Below are 21,641 nucleotides of genomic sequence, written 5' to 3'. Positions count from 1 at the left end.
TTTGTCCGGAAAACACTAAACTTAGCATCTCTATAATCCGCCACGGCACTATTCTCTAATGACATGTCACACATCAAAATCATTTCACGTCATATTTTTCTCATGCAAACATCACTCCTCTTTTATAAGACCGAACCACACACAAACCAGCCAAAGCTAAAGGAGAAGAAAAAAGGGTTTCAGAACAAAAGGTGTAGTTACAGCTAATGGCGTCGAGTGATAAGATTCCGGTGGCGTGTCCGGCTAGCAGCGGTGATGGAAAGGAGCCAATGGGAGATCCGACCAAGACGACCACCACGATTCTCGACAAAGGAACGGCTATGATGCAATCAATGAAACCGATCAGGCAAATGAGTCTCCACGTGTGTTCATTCGCTTGCTATAGCCACGATCCTGGCCGTCATATGGAAGTTCATATTTACGGCCACCGTGTAAACCAGGACTTCCTACAGTGTGCTGTCTACGATTCCAACTCCGCTAAGGCTCATCTCATCGGTACATACACTTCCACCTCGATTTTTTGTACTTTGTTTATATTTTCCAAATGAACTTTCTTCTCAATTAAACTTTTATTGATATTGAAGTTGATACTTATTTCGAGGGGATTCTCAAATATAGCACCAAAATAAGTTTTTTTTATAAACTCCTTAAAAACGATCGAAATTTTACATTTCACAATTTTGTTGTTTAAATCTTTGAATTTTAAAATTGATTGGTTTCTATTAGGAATGCACTACTTCTACTTGTACGTATATATACGGTTAATCGGTGGTCAAGCTTAAGCATATAGCGTATATAGTCATTAACTATTATAAGTATGAATGCGGTAACTTGAATATTAAAGCTTTTGTTTTGAGACTGTTTTATGACTTACGAATTATATTTGTTATTGTATGAAATTTTTAGGGATCGAATATATAGTGTCGGAGAAGTTATTCGAAAGTCTCTCACCGGAGGAACAGAAGCTCTGGCACTCGCATGACTACGAGGTTCATTTCAATACATTTCCGGTATATGTTTTATATATCAACTACCGAAAAATCGAAATTGACAGAAATTAAGTGTTGTTTTGTAGATCCAAATGGCTCTTCTAGTAACTCCAAGGGTCCCGGAGATGGTTGCAAAGCCGGAGCTTAAAAATCTTGCCAAATCATACGGAAAATTTTGGTGTACATGGCAGATTGACCGAGGTAACTAATTATAGTCTTGTAAAATTTAGGCAAAACCAACCTTGTATTTTAATATGATGAGATATGAGCTTAAAACCTACCTTGTGTTTGTTAGGTAAAACCAACCTTGTAAAACCTAATAGCTTAGGTTTTTGTTTTGTTTTAGGGGATAGATTACCACTAGGAGTACCATCACTAATGGTGTCGCCACAAGATGTGAATCTTGGGAGAATAAAACCGGAGATGGTGAAAAAGAGAGATGAAGAACATGGAATCTCGACGGAAGCGTTGAAGCCGTCGAGAGATGGGATCTCTGGACCGGAGAAGAAGAATCTGGTTGCTGATTATTGGGTTCGGTTCAGAAAAGGCTTTGCGCTTGATGTCGTTGAGACAGATATGAAGAGAACAGCTCCCTTTCCGTGACCTTTTTTATGCGTGCATGTTTTTTTATGAAATCTCCGACACTATACAAGTTCGTAAACTCATACTACATGCCATAACAGTAGATACAAGTTTGTATGCTTTATATTGCTCTTTATATAGGTCTTGTACCTAACAACGTACAATCCAAAATAAGACTATATAAAATACTGATTGTAGCGTTGATTTTTGCGAGTGAACGTGCCATAATTAATAGATTAGCCTTGGTGTAGTTATTTGTATCTTGATCAATGCCACTTTAGTTGGGAAAACATGTTTTCCGTAGTCTTTAGATACTGACGTAATTATTGTACGTGGCATGTCGCATACTAGTCGTCTACAAGACCAACTATTTCGGTAATCTAGACATCATTCGGAAGTAGTAATGATTAATCATTTAAATCTCTATCATAAGCGTCAAATATGTTAATCAATCATCACACAAGTCGTGCGTTTTCAATATCGGATTTCTAAAAGGCCTTGTAAAGTTTCTGATGAAGGCAGGCCCATCAGAGTTTAGTTTATTGTATCCTCAATACGTCGTCGTAATTAACACTTTCGTTTCGTCGTCTATGGGGAATATAGTTTAATATGACTTTTTAAAGTTTTCCCTGATGATTATCAAACTAATAAATATGACTTCACTTCTCATCATATTTTGGGATCAAAGAGCATTGACCGATCCATGGAGGAGGCGAAGAAGGACGTATACTCGTTGTGGGCATTACCGGATGAGGAATCAGAGCCGCGATTCAGAAAGCTTATGGAAGCTCTGAGATCTGAATTCACTGGCCCAAGTTTCGAGCCTCACGTCACCGTCGCCGTAGCCACTCTGACTGCAGAGGAAGCCAAGAAGTTGTTCGAATCAGCTTGCGACGGTCTTAAATCTTACACAGCCACCGTTGATCGCGTCTCCACCGGAACTTTCTTCTTTCAGTGCGTTTACTTGCTTCTCAAATCCACCCCAGAGGTATATAAAAAGTTCCAGACTTTTCCTTTCAAGATTCGATCTTTCTGAGAGAAATGTTTAATTAAAATCTTGGGTATTGACTAGAATTTATCATCTGGGATGAGTAAGATTACATATTGAAATCTTGGGGTTTGTTTGATTTGTGGCTTTAATAATGGTTTTGGAACCTTATGGAGGTATGATCTGTACTGTAATGTTTGTTCTGTTTATTTACAGGTAATGGAAGCTGGTGAACACTGTAAGAACCATTTCAAATGCTCCACTGCCACACGTAAGCTCGCTTCACCTGAAATCTTGTTGTTTATGTAAATCAAAGCTTTAGATCATCATTTTAGCTAGCTCCAAGGTATTATTAGGTAAGTCTAATGTTAAAAAATTTGGGAGATCTAAGGTGAAGACCATTAACAATGTTTCGTTGAACTTGAAATGTTAGGGGAAGTGTTGAAAATTAGCCTTGAAGGGGGAAGTATATCTTTTTGCTTAAATTATCATTTTGAAACCATATCGGACTTGGTTTAGTATCGAAATCGAATGTATCTGATATAAGGTTATAAAGTCTAATACATTTGGGGAAGGCATGGTGGTACTCTGGAGGGTAATCTCTCTCATATTAGATTCATGAGTCCATATGTTTTTTGAAAGAATCTTTCTTTGTCTATAAATGATTGCAGCTTACATGCCGCATTTGAGCCTGCTTTACGCCGAGTTAACAGAAGAGGAGAAGAAGAAAGCGCAGGAGAAAGCTTACACACTCGATAACACCCTCGATGGCCTGAGTTTCCGGTTAAACAGACTCGCTCTATGCAAAACGGATACCGAAGACAAGACTCTAGAGTCATGGGAGAGAGTGGCTGTATGCAATCTCAGTCCTTAAGAAATACAACGAGTTTGGTTCTGACTCTGTAATAATAAGGTTTCAATAAACTTGCTTTGGAGCAATGTATCGTCTCTCTCTAAAGATTGAATAAATAATGTTACTAATTATACAACTCCGCAACGTATTTATACCCAAACCTTCCTAACAAACTAGCATGGTGATAGCATATTTAGCGAATACAAAACAAATCACAAGTCTTTTTAAAGTGTTTAACCAAAAAAAAAACAAGTATTTTCAAGTGTTTTCATAATTCTATAACATTTGCGTCAACGTCTAAAGCTTTGATTGATTACTCGAAAAGACATTTTGTTAAAAGTCAATCGAAAAGGCAGATTATGAGAAGCTGTTACGGCTATGAATAATGTTTATATACTTAAATCATGGCAGCTATTTCTTATATACATACAGTAACATTGAGACAAGTCTTGGGGGAGGGAAAGGGACAATGACGGAAGAAAGCGCAACGCCACTACAACCGCCACAAACGCAGGAGGCTGAGGAGGAGGAGGAGAAGGCCATGTATTCGGTCTGGGCGGTACCGGAGGGTGAGGTTGACGATCGGTTTCGGAGGGTAATGGAAGGGCTTAGGTCAGAGTTCGGTGGTCCACTGTTTGATCCACACTTAACCCTCGTTGGACCTTTACCTTACAAACTTACGGCCAGCGAGGCTAAACGGATGTTCAAGGCGGCTTGTGAAGGTTTTAAGGCGTATCCTGCCACCGTTGACCAAGTCTCCGCCGGAACTTCTCATTTTCAATGTATTTACCTGTCTCTCCGGCACACCGTAGAGGTAAGTCAAGTCGCTGCTACACTACATCATTTTTTTCATAATTATTTTTGACAGATCATATATATACCGAAATGGAAACTTTATGACACCGTGAATATAAAATGACCTTTTAGAAAAAAATCATACAGTTTCATAAATTTCTAAAATTACTAAGCTAGGAAAAAGCAACCCCAAAGATTTGTGACCAAAAGCGGTATACGTACAAACATTGTTTGTGTTATGTTTACAGGTAATGAATGCTGCCGGACATTTTATGGCCCACTTCAAACCCATGACCGGAAAATGTATGATCCAATCTCTAATTATTAATCGGATTTTAAATAATTTATTGGGAAGTATATATAATTGAACTGTTAATATTGTGAACAACATTTAATCATATGTTAGAATGTTTTACCAAGAAACCTGTTTTATTGTACATCTCTTTCTGTTTACGTGTGTGTGTGAAATTAATGTTGGGATGTTGCAGTTTACGTGCCACATATGAGTATACTCTACGGCGATCTAACGGATGGAGAGAAGAAGAACGCGTTAGAGAAAGCTTACGCGCTTGATCCGAGTCTCGACGGATTGAACTTTCGGATCAATCGAGTTGCATTATGGATAACCGATGCAGACGTTGGATCTTGGGTGAAAATTGACGAACATAATCTAATTTCTTAAATATAATAATAAAGTAAAGATAACTGTATGGCTTATGTATTCGGTTTATATCAGCTGGATCGGTTTATGATGTTTCTTGGTTCGGCTCGGTATGGTTTAAAATAAATGCATGTTTGCCTCTGCTTTATGAAAAGGTCTTGTGATAAAATGACATTTATTAATTAATTCTAATTTCTATGTTACTATGAGCATAATGTATATGCATCTTGTGGGAATATTCCTTTTGTTTTCTTGTTAACTAGTGGTTTGGTCTATACATACATGAGCATAATGAAGAAGGGTGAAATAGTCAAGGATTTAAACTACTGGAATCTTATCAAACTGATAATATCATAATAAGATGATTCAAGAAATAATAATAGTAATAAAAACACAATCAGGAACCATTTTGGAGTCTTGTTGACATTTGTTACTAAAATGACTTAGAAAAGTTTGAATTGAAACTAAAGATAAGAATGATTATAAATAATTCTAGGAGGAGGAAATAGATATAGTTAAACAACTTGCCATTCGTTGAAACTAAAATTTCTTCATGTACACGTAGAAACACTCGGACCAAAGTGACTCGGTAAGAGTTGGCTGGAAATCCCTAAAGGAGTTGTTCCCAGTCTACTATATACATATATAATATTTTGCATTTCATTATAAATTGTCGTTTAAATTTTTTCACATATCTAACTAACTTCTAGTCAATATGATGCTATGACATCTTATATGTATCTAATGAGAATACTCTTTTCTCATTTTAATTAATTATCAAATGATTGCTATAAAAATATCCCTATTAGAGTAGGAACCAATTTGGAATGTATAGTTGACATTTGTTACTAAATCACTTAGAAAAAAACGAAAAGGTTTGATTGAAATCAAGAGAGAATAATTATAAAACTGTTTTCAGCAGGAAAATATGAGCTATAAATAAGTCAACTTGTCATTTAAGACAACAAATTGATTATTTACATAGTTTAAGTATATATACCCATGTCTTAAAATAAGAATGTCAAAATCTTGACCTTGCATGTTAGTTGCTGTTACATATGAAAAAATAGATAAACATAAAGGTTGACAAACAAAAAAAGGAATACAAAACTAGAAAAGATGCTAAAACCATACAAATTCACATGTTGTGACATCGAATAGTTAAACGAGTTTTTGTGATATGATGAAATTTTGACAAATAAAAAGATGAGGATGAACATGTCAATCTTTACCTATTCAAATATACACCTCAATAAATAGGATCACATACTTAGCATGTATACCTTATCCAATTAGTGTTTTATTTTTTTTCCCTTGGCCAAATAAAGTGGCTATAAAAATAAGAAACAACTAAAGTAGCCTGGAAATTGAAAAATACTATTAAACAAGTGGAAAAAATGTGAATCAATTTTGGGAATTCAAACGGAAATAGAACTGTGATGTATCTTATGATTCTTATCTTAATACATGACTTTATTCACGAGCCAGCTTGGTTACAAACATACAACACCAGCAAAAGCGTCGGTCGGCTCAAGTTAAAACGCGGCCGTTTAACCGAATGGAATCCAAACACGTGCGGGCTAATCTACACCGTTACTTTTCATCTGACGCTGTTAAAATCAACGGTTCAGATCTATCTTACCCACTTTTCGTCAACGCATTCTTACCGTGGCGCCAGACATGACGTCTCCTTTTACAAATAAAATGAACTTTTCCATCAAACGCGCTTCTAACCACGTGACAGACACGCGCAACACAGAAGCTGTAGGTTCGTCTCCTTTTCGTCTCCAATGACTTGTAAAGCTTTCTCTTCTCCATTACGGCATCCATCCACCCACCTATAAATTTCGCCACTTTGTTTAATTCTTTGTAAAGTCACACCAAAAAGCACAAACCTTTTTTGATTTCTTCGTTCAATTTCTTCTCAAGATTGTGTTAAATCGGGTTTTTCTCAAAAGGGTATCAAAAAGGTTTGATTTTTCATTGACCCGCTCCGAGATTATCGGATACAAATCCAAGGGTTTAAGGATCAAATTTGTTTTTCTGGGGGGGTTTTTTTTTTTGCTATTGTGTAAATGGAAGAAGAGTACCTAGTTCCGAGGTTTACGATTGGTCGTCAATCTTCGATGGCGCCGGATAAGGTTCCGGAGCCGTCAATTCACTCGGAAGAAGAGGTGTTAGAGGATGGAGAAGAGATCGACGGTGGTGTGAGACTAATGTACTTGTCTAATGAAGGTGACATTGAAGGGATTAAGGAGCTTCTTGATTCAGGTATCGATGCTAATTACAGAGACATTGATGATCGTACTGCTCTTCATGTTGCGGCTTGTCAAGGTTTGAAAGATGTTGTTGAGCTTCTTCTTGATCGCAAAGCTGATGTTGATCCTAAAGATCGTTGGGGAAGCACTGTAAGAAAAGATGATTCCTTTTTTTTTTTTTTTCCTATCTGGTTTTGTTGTGTAATGATGATGGATAGAGATATAGATGATGATGTTATCTAATACATGTTTTGAAAACAGCCTCTTGCAGATGCGATATTTTACAAGAACATTGATGTTATCAAGATTCTTGAGATACATGGAGCTAAGCATCCGGTAAGAATCTAGCTGAATATGATGTTTGTTTGGAAGGTTGGATTTTTTTTTGTTCTGATTATAGTTGACACATTTGTATGTTTCAGGTTGCTCCAATGCACGTGAGGACTCCTCGTGAAGTCCCTGAGTATGAAATCAATCCTAATGAGCTTGATTTCACTCAAAGCAAAGAGATAACAAAGGTAAAGAATACATGTCCTTGTCTATGATGGATCTTTCCATTGATGTGTTTTTCAGTTTCTTTCAGTCTAATGGTATGAAGCTTCTTGTTTTAGGGAACTTACTGTATGGCAATGTGGCGTGGCATTCAAGTTGCGGTGAAAAAGCTCGATGATGAAGTTTTGAGCGATGATGATCAAGTGTAAGTGAATGAATCTTGTAAGAGGGAATAGAATAAGGTTGTAGGTTCCAGTTCCTTACCATAATCTTGTTGTGTATTGTGTGCGCAGGAGGAAATTTCACGATGAGCTTGCATTGCTCCAAAGGCTTAGGCATCCAAACATTGTGCAGTTTCTTGGTGCTGTAACTCAAAGTAATCCAATGATGATTGTGACTGAATACTTGCCCAGGGTACTGACCTTTTCTGCTAGATTTTATATCTTTTTTTTTTGTTCTCTTTAGTTTCTCGAAACGATCTCATTATATATTATACGTCAGGGAGATTTGCGTGAATTGCTCAAAAGAAAAGGACAATTGAAACCAGCTAATGCTGTTAGATATGCCCTTGATATTGCAAGGTATGTGATTTAAAGCAATATATGCATGCCCCTTCTTCATATTTTATAAATGTTTATTAGATTCTTTTGTAACTCTTACCTGTTTAAAAATATCTAGGGGAATGAGCTATCTTCACGAGATCAAAGGAGACCCTATAATCCACCGCGATCTTGAACCTTCGTGAGTTCACACTATCCATATCAGCGGGTTTTTTTCTTGATCACAAGCTCTTTTTTTCTCTGACAAATGTAAAACTATATATGTTTGCAGAAACATTTTACGGGATGACTCAGGGCATCTGAAAGTTGCAGACTTTGGAGTAAGCAAGCTTGTTACTGTTAAAGAAGACAAGCCTTTCACATGTCAAGATACTTCTTGTAAGTTTTTTTTTAGCACTTGTCTTAGTTACTGTAAATTTGGGAGTTTTAATTCTTGGTCAAGAATCTTGATTACTGGATATGTTGTGATAAATGTTATCCACATTATATAGGTCGATATATCGCTCCGGAGGTTTTCACTAGTGAAGAATACGATACAAAAGCTGATGTTTTCTCATTTGCATTGATTGTTCAAGAGGTAAGTAATATACACAAATCTTCTCAGTTTCTTCTCTCCGGTTTGCTTTTTTACCTGTTCCTGTCATTGATTCCTTTACATGTTGGATATTTAGATGATCGAAGGCTGTATGCCGTTTGCTGAAAAGGAAGACAGTGAAGTTTCTGATGCTTATGCTGGCAAAGCGCGACCATTGTTTAAAGCTCCATCAAAGCAGTACCCACATGGTCTTAAAACGTGAGTCTTTCTTCTCTCTTTCACCAAGAAACAGTTGTGCATCATTTGATTGGTTTGGTTCATGTTTTAAATCGGTTGGACTCGATCCGATTTTTGAATAATCCATAGGTTGATAGAAGAATGCTGGCATGAGAAACCTGCAAAACGACCTACTTTCAGAGAGATCATTAAACGGCTTGAGTCCATTCTTCACCACATGGGTCACAAGCGACAATGGAGGGTCTGTTTCTTCAACTCTATATAGAACACACAGATCATTGAGTTTGTTTCTTGGCTTCTGTGTTTTGTTTGATTGTCTCTCTGATCTGTTTCTTCTTCTACATGTTTATTTTCTTTTTTTCTCAGATGAGGCCATTGACATGCTTTCAGAACTTCGAACACAAGAAGAAACACAACTGGGATTTGAGCAGCCATGACGGCTCGTCATCCGGTTCACATTTGTGATTCTTTAAAGAAACGATTCTTTTACATTCCTTCCGGTTTAGTTTGGTTTTCCCCCAAAGCAACCGAATTTGACTTTTGTAATTTATCTTCTTGATGTACACACTATTGAAGAGTTTGACCAAAGAAAAAAAAAAGATGTACACTGCATTTTCATTGTAGGATAAAAATTGTTGTAAGATTTATGATTTCAAAATCTCAATATCTGCTGCTGTAATCTATGTAAGATTTGGAGACTACAAAAGTCCTTCTATGATCCCTAACTTCGAAATGTAAACATAGCTCTTGCAATGTTAAAATTTAATAGCTTGCTTCTTGTTACCTACCGTCCATATACCGACCATACTAGTCCCAAATTCTAGTTGCAAAGCATATATTCTCAGCATTTTGGTTATGATTGCATTTTCAAAATCTGAAAGGTGGATGTGTTTTTGCCATGTTTCTTTAACTCGAGCACTTGAAACAATTCAACTTGCTTCAAAGTTCAAAATCACTTTGGTACTCATTTTTCTTAACATCATTTTTATTCTTTCCAAGCAATTTTCTTAAGATATATTGTCATAACATCTTAGAAAAGAAAATTATTTCATTACATCAAATGTCTTTATTTGTTGTTGTTAAAATGGTGATTTACTCAAATGTTACTCATTTTAGGTAATATTACCATAATCTAAAAAAACAAATTTATTACTAGAATATTTCGGGTATTTTCAAAACAGCGTGCCCCTGTTTTAGGTTACCGGAAAAACGTAATTACAAAAATGTCATTGCCATGTCAGACGCCACGTCAGAAATCGTTGACATGTAACCATAACTCAGCCGTAACGCGTTACAGAGGTATGTTGCGGCTGAGTTATAGATATGTTGCGGCTGAGTTATTGAAAAACATTTGAGTAATAGCGGATGGCCAGCTGACTTATTAAAATCTGGCTGAGTTATGTTCTAACTCAGCCGTCCTTATGGCTGAGTTTTCACCCGATGGTTGAGTTGTCAAAATTTTGGCTAAGTTATCACTACGACACGACTGAGTTACTATTTTCCGATTGACTGAGTTATAAAAAATGGCTGACTTATGAGATGTTGTGACGGCTGAGTTATGGTAAAAAAACTATAACTCAGCCGTGATAGGCTGACTTATCGTACAACTGAGCCATTTAACGGCTGACTTAGTAGCAAAAGATTAATTACTAGAATGTTATTCAGTTACGGTTAAACGACACGGCTGAGTTACATATATTCAATTGATGAAGCGGCTGAATTTGGCAGCAATTTTTTTGCTTTTTAATTACTGTAATATTTTTCATGTTGTGACTGAGTTATAATTTGTTTGATGGCTGAGTTTTATTTAGGCTGAGTTATTAATTGTTTGATGGCTGACTTGTCACGTCGGACGCAGCATCCATGTCAGCATTCCATGTCATCATCTTTTTTCTCCGGAAATACGAAACGTCTTTCGACTCTTGTTCTTCAACTGGTTAATAAGTGAGTTATTTACCTTCTTATTCACCTTGTTCGTCTACTTCTTCTTCACCTTGTTCTTCTACTTCTTCTTCACCTTGTTCTTCATTTTCTTTCATGGATCCAGTTCCAGTACTAGTTGTTTCCGGTAATTGGGTAAAGACACAGGGATATGTATTTAACACCGACGATAGAGGGTGTATAGTTGCGCATATAGATGGAGGCACAACACACGACAAGCTTGTGGAGCTTGTTCTTGAAGACTACGGATTGGACGCGTTTAGCCATGAGCTAAAGCTGAGCTACATGTTCTCGAACAACACACTGAAACATATGGCGCATGATACTCCAACAGTTTTTGTCTCCAATGATCGACAGTTACAATGTTTTCTGGGGTTATGGAAAACCGAACAGCTATGTCTCTGTGTAGAGTTTTTGGCGAAAGAGTCTACAGAAACTAGTGGAGCTAGAGGAAGTATGATTCGGCCAAGCAGTGACTCGAAAGTAGAATCTACATACGAAGTGTACGGTGGGGGATTTGAAGGCACTTGTTTTGATTATGGTAAGATTGTTGACAAAGAAAACGAAGAAGAAGAAGCTGTCGAAGTAGCATCTGACAAAGAAGAAGACGATGAATTTTCAACCCGATTTGATGTTTTAGATGACTCCGATGGTGAGTCATCTGATGATGAGAAGTTTTATGTATTGGGCGAGCCTCAGAGTAAAGAGGAAGACCCACCTACTCCGCCTCCTCAGAAGAAAGCTCATAAAGATGATAACTTTGCCGGATCGAAGATGAATCCTAAGGCTATTAGGTTGGAGGTGTCAACACTAAAAAATGCTGTAGGAAAATGATACAGGAGCAAAAAGGAGTTCAGGAATCACGTGAAACTTATTTCGGTTAGGGATGGATTTTATTTTAATGTACCAGTATCAAATCCGAGACAAGTGGTTTTTTGGTGCTGGGTTGAAGGATGTCTTTGGAGAGTTCGTGCATATGTACAAGGGGATGACCCGGATTTTCATGTTCGTGTATACGATTCGGAACACACATGTTCTATGATGGAACGTTCTATTAGATCCCGCCAATCAATAGCTGATTTATTGGCAGGTCTTTAGAGGGACTATCTTGGTGATCTTGGTCCGGATGTTAAACCTAAAAGTGTCGGAGTCATTTTCAATAAGCAATTTAGTTTAAAGGTAATTACTATGTTTCAACTGACTTATTGATAGTTATTTACATATTGATTCTTTACAGCTGACTTATAAGTATGTATAGGCTGAGTTATTTACATGTTACAGCTGATTTATTGATTATTAAGGGCTAACTTATTTGAATGTGTCGGTTGAGTTATCTATATATTATGGCTGATTTATTAATTTGTTGGTGTCAACATATGGGTTATTGGAAGGCATATCGAACGCTGTTGAATGCAAGGCAGATCGATCAGGGAACTCCTGAGGATAGTTTTAGCGAGTTGCCTTCTTACATGTACAAGTTAAGAAGGGAAAATCCGGGTACAGTCACGCGTCTTCAAATAGATGATGAAGATAGATTCAAATATTTTTTTATTTCTTTTGGTGCGAGTATTGCTGGGTTTTCTTTCATGTGAAAAGTTGTTGTTGTCGACGGAACGTTTCTCCATGGTAGTTACAAAGGGACGCTTCTAACAGCCTTAGCTCAGGATGGTAACTTTCAAATTTTCCCATTAGCTTTGCCTGTTGTTGACACTGAAAATGATGAGTCTTGGCGTTGGTTTTTTACACAACTCAAAGTTGCCATTCCTGACGAAAAGAATCTTGCGATAATCTCCGACAGATATAAGTCAATAGGGAAAGCAATTGGTCAAGTGTATCCGTTGGCTTCGCGTGGAATTTGCACTTACCATTTGTATAAGAACATCTTGGTGAAGTTCAAAGGAAAACATTTGTTCCCTTTGGTGAAAAATGCGGCAAGGTGTTTTAGGCAAACTGATTTTAATGAGGCTTTCAATGAGATTGAAGCACGTCATCCCAAACTACATGGATATCTCCAACGAGCTGGTGTCCGAATGTGGGCGCGAATTCATTTCTCGGGTGGAAGGTACAATTTAACAACAACGAATATTGCAGAATCAATGAACCATCCACTGTCAAATGCTAGAAGTTTTCTCATAGTTCGACTGCTAGAATCGATACGGAATATGATGACCAGATGGTTTTCTAAACGGAGAGAGGATGCGAAATCGCAGCTAACAACGCTCACTCGAGGTGTTGAGAAACTGTTACAGGTAAGTTTACATAAGTCAGTCGTCAATGTTGATAACTCAGCCATAACAATTATCATATCTCAACCGTAATTGTTTCCTTATCTCAACCATAACCATTATAGTTTTCATAACTCAGCCATAGTTGTTTCAATGACTCAGCCGTAATTGTTTTCATAACTCAGCCTAAAACTTTTTTTTTTGTTCTACTCCCTACTAGGACTGTGTCACCGTAGCATGACTTATGGAGGTACAAACGATTGATGATGTACGTGTGCAAGTGACATATGGATAATCTTTGCATATTGTAAACAAAAGTTGCACATGCCGTCGTTTCAACCACAAGAAAATACCATGCATCCATGCAATCGCAGCTGTAGAGCATATGGATGTGTCTCGTATATCCATGTGCGATCCGAAATTTAGGAGTGTCGATTTGGTTAACGGATGGGCTGGTTCAATCATGCCTCCAGATGAATCATTCCCTGCTCCTGAAGCTGTGGATAATCAGAAGTGCTTGCCTCCTATTGTTGTGAACCAGCCAGGAAGGCCAAAGAAGCGTAGGATTAAATCATCTTTGGAAGTTGCCATTGAAAATAAACGCCCTAGAAAGCAACACGCATGTTCGCGATGTAAGCAAGTTGAGCACAATGCGAAAACTTGTGCTCTATAGTTAGGGAGATTTATTTTATTTTGTGTAATAACTCAGCTGTCAAGGATTATAACTCAGCCGCCATACTAATCGACGAAAACTTTTGTTTTCCGCTATCTAATTATTTTGTGTAACAACTCAGTCATAACTCACTATAACTCAGTCATCACATGTATCGACATGACATTTCGTTTTCGCGTAAAACTATAACTCAGCCGTAAAGCAATATTTTGGCAGGAAACCAAGTTAACCTAATAATAGACACGACCTTTCGTTTTCGTTTTCCTTTTGCTTCTTTCACCACCAGCTTGCTCAGTTCAGATTGCCAGATCTGACGCTCCCGCCTTAAGGCTTCAAGCCTTTCCATCGGCACTTCGGAGCCCTTGGACACCTTCTCCTCCAAGAATGCACATGGACCTTCTATGGCATGGATTTCGCGGAAGAAATGTTCCGTTGACTCCAAGTAGTTGACGTAACACCTCAGCCTCTCCAGGCAAGCTCGGTAGGCCCAGACGTCCGTGATGCGCGGGAAGTCAGACTCTCCCAAAGGTTCGTAATCACCTTCGGGTAAGTTGGGCACCACCATACGGGAGACCTGTTCTTCGCACGAGGCATGCTCAGCAAGTAGACGAGTCATGCGTCACTTCGCCAGAAAAAACCTTCGGCGATGAGCTCATCCAGGACTCGGATAGTGCCTTCCAATCGGCTGAGCCGAAAGACTTGCTCGAGTTTAAGACAAAGTGTTTTGATATACGTGCCAAGTCTCTTGCGGCGAGCTCGGTACCTCCGGAGTTCCTTTTGCAAAGTATCCCCTTCCGGCTCGACGATGTTGAAACTCGGAACGAGTTCACGGGATCGAGACGTCTCCGTCTCCTCTTGAGGGTGGCATTATCCAACGCATTCGGATCAAAACCGCTAGTTCCAGCGGCTGTCCTTTCTCGGGCTCGTTTCAACCATGCAGATCGGGTAGTCACTGGCATCTTTGCTAGTTTCGTTTGAGTTTGGAATGCTCTGAACATTTCCAACCCTTTCCCTATTTATACTAAAACTTTGAACGCAACCGCTATTGATTCCACTACGTCCCAAGAATCACTCTAAAAGACCGTGCAAACATTCAATGTTTCTTGCCATGCGTTCCTAAAAAATCACTATAACTCAGCTGTCACATGAATCGACGAGAACTTTCGTTTTCCCGTAAATCTTATAACTCAGCCGTAAAGTCATATATATCAGATTGTTTCTTTCAAATTGTTTCTTTCAGATTGTTTCTTGTGATAACTCAGCCAAAACTCACTATAACTCAGCCGCCACATGACCTTTCGTTTTCCCGTAAATATCATAACTCAGCTGTGAAGCGATATTTTGGTGGGAAACCATAAGTTAACCTAATAATAGAACGTGTAAAAATCACTCTAAGTCTATAAATATCCTACATTACAGATTTATAATTTAGCCGGTATTACGATATCTCAGCCATTACGGATTTATAAATCACTATAACTCAACCGTTACATGAATCGACGAAATCTTTTGTTTTCCCTTAAATACCATAACTCAGTTGTATAAATCAGTCGTTTACTTGCAGATTGTTTCTTGTGATAATTCAGCCATAACTTTACTATAACTCAGCGGTTAAATGAGAGGAGATACTAAAATGTGGAAGCATAAAAGGTGGATAACAGGGACCTTTAATACATGAAAAAGATACTCGCCTAAGAAATGGAAAATAATTATTTTAAAATAAACAGACTTTAGAGTCACGAGTTGATAAGGTAAAACTGGAAATCATTGCTGGAAACCCTAAAAGATCTCAGAGACTTTGAGGGACAACCACCAAAGGTAACAGTTTTTACACATGATTTCATAACGGTCTCTATAGCCGAGAGGATGGCGACCGTTATCCAAATAACACATCACAGCACAAGCGGGTGAAGGGAGTAACGGGCTGTCAGGATAGCGAAGGGAGGCTGTGTATGAATTTTTCCGGGCCGTCTTATAACGAGATAACTCAAACAGAAAATCATCACCGGTTGCCCTGACACCTATAGACAGCAGAGGATAATGATGTGCATCAAACAGCTGGAGGTAATGGAAGGCCATAACCTCGTTCCCTTGACAAATACTTAGTACCCCACATGCTAAGGTGACATCAACATCGGCCAGAACATTACGACTGAGAATATCAATCCCACGCTGGATATCTCTATCGTCAGCCACAACCCTTAGCCCTTCGTAATAAATGGCAATGGGGTTGCCGGCGTCAAAGCATTTGACGAAGAAAGGCCTGTACCGCCCTTCAATTTGGAGGCCACCATCAGGGGCATTGGATGTGTTGATTTGTGATGGATCAGCACAAAGGCAATAGATAGCAGCTGTCTTTAAAACTTCTTTACTGTATACTGCATTTTTCCCCTATGACCAGTTTGCCCTAAACCCATTGAAAGCACATGCTCTTTCATCTGTTTGAAGTCCGTCTCAAAAGATCCAAGCCTGGTTTCAAAGCCGAAAATCCTTGCACCAATCCTTTCATCCATCTTCTTCTCTATTCCTCGATACATTTGCAATGTTTGTATCAACGGTGTCAAACCTTGAGTTTAACTTAGAGATCAATTTGAAGATAGTTCTAACCGACACATCTTCCCCAGCATCTTCCTCCTCACTTACCTTTTTTCCTTTCTTCTTCCTCTCATGTGCAGCTCCTTCACTAGTTTCACCACCCTGACTGTTAGAAACTTCCATCTTCTAGACTTTCCGCTTCTTTGCGGGAGGAGATTCAGACTCAACAACTGCTACAGCTTTCTTTTTCTTTTTCTTCTTATCACTCCCCTTAACATCCCAAAAACCTTTAACAAACTCATCCATATGTATGTCTTCGATCAGGCGATCAATTGCCGGGTCATCTTCTTGTTCTGGCCACAAATGAAATAGCTCACAGCCATTTTCCTTCATAACCATTTTAATCACACGCAGCTGCAACATAAGAGATTATGAAACCCATCAGTTAGTTTTAACTCAACCAACACTAAACCATAACTCAGCCATGACTAAACCATAACTCAGCCATCTTAGAACATAACTCAGCCATCATTGAAACATAACTCAGCCTTCACTAAACCATAACTCAGCAATTACTATACTAAACCATAACTCAGTCATTACTAAACAATCACTCAACCACTAATAAACCATATCTCAGACATCATTTGAACAATAACTCAGCCAGTAACTATCAGTCTATCATAACACAATCAAAACCTTACCTCACCAAGCGCTTTAATCTCTTCAGCAATTACGGTTTCCAGCGACGAACGTGTACGGTTTCCACCCCATTGAAGCAACGGTATGGCACCATCTTCAGTTGATGCATTCCCAAACCGTTCTCTAAAGCATATGATGGACTCATATGCCCAAGCCTGTAACATGGGTGTAAACCCACTAAGGGTATACGATTTCCCCGTAGGCCTCAACAACTTTATGCCATCAACAAGGGATCCAAATGCTGACCGACACCACAGATACGTCTTCATTGCTTCATCATCAAAAACTCTTTTGGCACTTTCATATGGAATTCTACAGTTATGATGCAAACCATAAAGTCCAATGTGTTGAAGAAGCAACAGCCCCAACCATTTACGATGATCAAGGTTAACCCATTGCCGGCACACTTTTAATGCTTCCCTGAGTTCATTTAATGATGGGCCTTCCCCACTAGGCACTTTCAAAAGTCTGAAGAACTCTTTGTGTTCCTCTTCAAGTTCAAACCGTTCAGTAGGCATTGGGTCTATGTTTAACCCCGTCACATGAGCAAATTCATTCAACCCAAACCTAATAGGTTGACCGCCGACGACAAACCAAAGCTCCTTCTTATATACCCTTAACTGGTTACATAGTAGGAAATGTACTATCTTACTAGACCAGACAAATTGGCTATCAACTAGCTTAGAGATTATTCCAATAGGTACTTTCTTCATTTCATCCCAGGCATCATGTCCTATTGATTCCCTGATCACAATGAATTCTCCCATCCTGAAATTGGTATTAAAATCTTTAAACTCTAGATTAGAGTTTCCTTCAGCGTATAGTCTTGGGAGGTAATCCCTTGCTTGTTCTTCAGAAATGATCACCATCGACATCTAATAAGTAATATAATTCATAAGTATATCATAAAATAAATCAGCCATAACATAAAACAAACTCATACACAAAGCATAACATAACTCAGCCACAAATACATAACTCAGATCTAAAGCACAAAATATCTCAGTCACCAATACAAAACTCAGCCGTAACTCAGCCGCGATATAAAACAAACAGTAAATCAGCCATCGAATCGAATAGATCTAACAAATCAGCCGTAAACCCTAAAATAACTGAGCCGCAACATAAAACAAAAAGTAAATCAGCCATCAAATCGAATAGATCTTACAAATCAGCCGTCATTAACGACGGCGACAATCAGCCGTAAATCATCGATAAAAACCCACATTCAGCCGGAAAACTCGAAACTAAACACTCGACACATATCAGAACGTTTAAACGAAGACGAACAAGACGAAGAGAGAGAGAGAGCAACGCCGAAGAGAGAGAGAGCGACGACGAAGAGAGAGAGAGAGACGACGAAGAGAGAGAGAGCGACGACGAAAAAAGAGAGTGCGACGACAAAGAGAGAGAGAGCGAGCAAAGACGGCGAGAGATGACGGCGAGAGAATGATGGCAAGAGAGTGGATAATGACAGAGTATCGCCGGCGACGAGAGATGACGAGAGTTTTGATTTTTTTTTTTTTTAATTTCGCGGTTTGTGAATAGTTTTACTTTCTCTCTTTTTGATATAAACAAGAAAAAACAACTGTCGATCTAAAAAAACTGCTTAGTAACATGTTAAATCATATATGATGTGTATTTTAATTTGCTGATTTGTATTTTTTTGTTACTTAAAATCGAAAAACTAAATTCAAGGATAAATTGTAATTACACCCAGAACACTAAACATTTGAGTAATATTTAGAAGATTTATAGATATGAGTAATTAATCAATTTTGGATAACATTTAAATAATTTTTTCTTGTTAAAATAATTAAATAATGTACCGATCTAAGCTGACTAACACACCTTTGGTTCTTGTCATAGGATCTCATATTATCATGTGAGTGTTACTTTTTCTATCAAAGGCTTACCCTAAAATGTGAATTTTACAAAATCACATGAAATTTCATGTCTATCACAAAAGAATAGGAAAACGCACAAATATAATATATACATTTCTTAGAGGGTCCCAACAACAGGCTCTTGATCTGGAAACTGTATTAACTTATATTCAATTATAGCCCTCATGGGCCACATATTTTCGTGGCTTTGCCCATTACCATAAGGTTATTAAGATTAATTTCGTGATGCACGAATTTGATTTTAGTAAAAGTTTACCTTTACACCCTGATGAATTGAGGATATTTGCATCTAAAATTTATATTGATCAAAATCAATAAGACAAATTATTGACGATTCCACATTTTTGGTAATCATCTACAAATTTAAATGTGGAATGTTTAAAGTTACTCGAAATCTATTTCTGACGATTTATGTAATTACCGGCGATTTTTGAAAAATCTCAAATGGTTCGAAATATCATTTGGATCTACTACTATTAACCACGTCATAGTAATTCTGGGATGAAATGTAAAATGTTACATAGTATATAACTTCAAACGGGAGAATAATTGTCAAAGAAAAAAAGAAAAAAAAGGGAGAGAGTATTATTTTGTTGTAGGTTTTTTTTTTTCTAAAGACAAAGGAAGACAAATTAGGGAGCAAAAGAATGTGCATTATTTTATATGATTAGGTTGTTCCATTTAAGTGATCCCTTCTACAACACAAAATGTATGCTTCGACGTCAAATGTTTTAATCCCTGCCTTTACCGTATTAGATGATACGTCTAGTTGAGTAAAACACCATTGAACCGTTAATCACTTACCAGCCGGGTGAATAATTTAGCTAGCTAGCGACTCACATATTTTCGTTAAAAAATAATACTCAAAAAGTGATCAAAATATATGGTAGAAAGCAACCTTCGATTGTGGTCCATCATGGAAGATACGAGAAGATTTTATGGTTTTTAAAAACCCACTTCGACCATGAAAGCTTGACCCAAAGCAATTGAGTTGTTTCTTTTATAAATGACCTAATCAATTTCTCTACATAAGTACAGCTACAGCATACATATGACGTTAGGGAAATCTAATTATGTACTAATTTGTAAAATATACTAATATAAATATATTTACATACGTAGATAAGTTGAGATAGTGTACTTTAATTAAATACTTTCTTCCTAAACCAAAATTAAATCTTGCTAATATATACATTATAAGAGAAGGTAAATCCTAGTTTTAAGCTGAATAGATTTTTTCTAATTGCAAGATAATAAAAGTAAAAAATAATAAAGCACATTGCAAGTGGGTGTATATAGTTAAAGTCACATAAATATAAAAATAAATATGGATTTTATGTATAGGATCTCTTATCTCTATCAAATTACCCTAAATGGGTTCATAAAGATGGAGATCAAAGACTACACATCACATGCTACTATCCATCTTCTCTTGGCATAACCTTACTCCATTTATACATTGTGCCCCTCAATTATTCAACATATATTGAAAATGAATAATTAAACAAAAAAATTTTAAAAAAAAAATCTACACCATTTTTTCTACCACATAAATTAAACGATATTTTCTGTGGCAAATATTTATCAATTTAGGGAAATTATTTGGACACAATTCAATCGTCTATACGTATAAAAATTGTTACCCGCCTATGTATAAATCATATAGTTGTTCCACAAAGCAAAATACAAAGAGATGTGATTTAGACGAGAGGGTAACAAAAGTCAAAAAGGAAAACGTAAGAGAGAGAGAGAGATTAAAAAGTAGTTGGAGATGAGAGAAAAGTCTGGTTACCTCCTAATTGAGTCAGAAGCATTACACTTAGATAACTTTCCAAATTAAGCCCTACGTCTTGTCCAGCCCCATTAAAGTACGGTTCATCTCCCTATTTATTTCCCCTATAAACCCTAAAGCCCTATTTATCTTATTAATTTATCTTTCTTTTTTATTTTTATATGTCAATATCACAACTAGTAAACATCATCAACTTCAAATCTCACTAGCTAACACAGAAATAGCATGCTAATTTTCTTCACTATCTGAGTAGTTTTCTCCTTTTACATCTTTAATTCTATATTTTCCACATTAAAAAAAATAGAGAGATAAATATCTCTTGCTTATGATTAGTTTACCCATAAATATGTAACTGTGCAGTTTTCTTTTATATTTTACTATTTAAACACTATCAGTTCCTATATCAAAAAATAAATTTCACCCCATGTAATTACTATATTCTCATTAAAATTCGGAATCTTTAATCCTTCTGTTGTGATAAAAATCCATTTGCTAATATACATTCTCGCAAAATAATATAAAGTATATCATAATTTACAGCAACATATGTTTATAAATAAATATATATGACTTCCGTAATTAGTGAAACAAAATTTCCTGCAAATATGTCACTTAAAATTTCAAAACAATTCACAAAAGAAAAGAGAATAGAGCTAAATTATTTTCCTCTTTAAAAAGATCAAGATTTAGTAAAAACTAAAAACATAGAAGAAGACCGATATTTGTTGTAACAAAAAAAAAAAAGTACTGAGATTTTTACCTAAATATTTTAGTGCCTAGAAAAACTTTCACATGAAAAGGAAAGACAAGTAATGGTAAGTAGAGTCTGCATCTCATGAGTGATTGCCCAACTTGAACCCTCTTTTCATTTAGACTTTTGTGAAAGACCACACAAGAACTACCCACCAATAAATCT

At 37.1% G+C, this 21,641-nt stretch overlaps 4 protein-coding genes across 4 annotated transcripts; all 4 read left to right on the top strand.

The window, feature by feature from the left end:
• Positions 45-1,807, top strand: LOC104731684 (oil body-associated protein 2B). The gene is made up of 4 exons (XM_010451143.1): positions 45-495; positions 907-989; positions 1,076-1,190; positions 1,336-1,807. The coding sequence occupies exons 1-4, from the start codon at positions 207-209 to the stop codon at positions 1,590-1,592; spliced, it is 744 nt and encodes a 247-aa protein (XP_010449445.1). The 5' UTR covers positions 45-206; the 3' UTR covers positions 1,593-1,807.
• Positions 2,223-3,572, top strand: LOC104731683 (cyclic phosphodiesterase). Its single transcript, XM_010451142.2, has 3 exons — positions 2,223-2,559; positions 2,776-2,830; positions 3,231-3,572. Exons 1-3 carry the CDS (start codon positions 2,275-2,277, stop codon positions 3,431-3,433), a joined length of 543 nt encoding a protein of 180 aa, XP_010449444.1. The 5' UTR covers positions 2,223-2,274; the 3' UTR covers positions 3,434-3,572.
• LOC104731682 (cyclic phosphodiesterase-like) lies at positions 3,747-5,077 on the top strand. Its single transcript, XM_010451141.1, has 3 exons — positions 3,747-4,226; positions 4,456-4,510; positions 4,696-5,077. Exons 1-3 carry the CDS (start codon positions 3,798-3,800, stop codon positions 4,887-4,889), a joined length of 678 nt encoding a protein of 225 aa, XP_010449443.1. The 5' UTR covers positions 3,747-3,797; the 3' UTR covers positions 4,890-5,077.
• LOC104731681 (serine/threonine-protein kinase STY8) lies at positions 6,944-9,675 on the top strand. Its single transcript, XM_010451139.2, has 12 exons — positions 6,944-7,276; positions 7,388-7,462; positions 7,549-7,644; positions 7,738-7,823; positions 7,912-8,032; positions 8,120-8,199; positions 8,297-8,359; positions 8,450-8,556; positions 8,670-8,755; positions 8,850-8,971; positions 9,080-9,191; positions 9,317-9,675. The coding sequence occupies exons 1-12, from the start codon at positions 6,944-6,946 to the stop codon at positions 9,413-9,415; spliced, it is 1,380 nt and encodes a 459-aa protein (XP_010449441.1). The 3' UTR covers positions 9,416-9,675.

Source organism: Camelina sativa, chromosome 12, assembly GCF_000633955.1.
Source record: "Camelina sativa cultivar DH55 chromosome 12, Cs, whole genome shotgun sequence".
NCBI classification, from domain to species: domain Eukaryota; kingdom Viridiplantae; phylum Streptophyta; class Magnoliopsida; order Brassicales; family Brassicaceae; genus Camelina; species Camelina sativa.
Note: the sequence above shows the minus strand (reverse complement) of the source record. Positions and strands in the feature narration are given on the sequence as shown.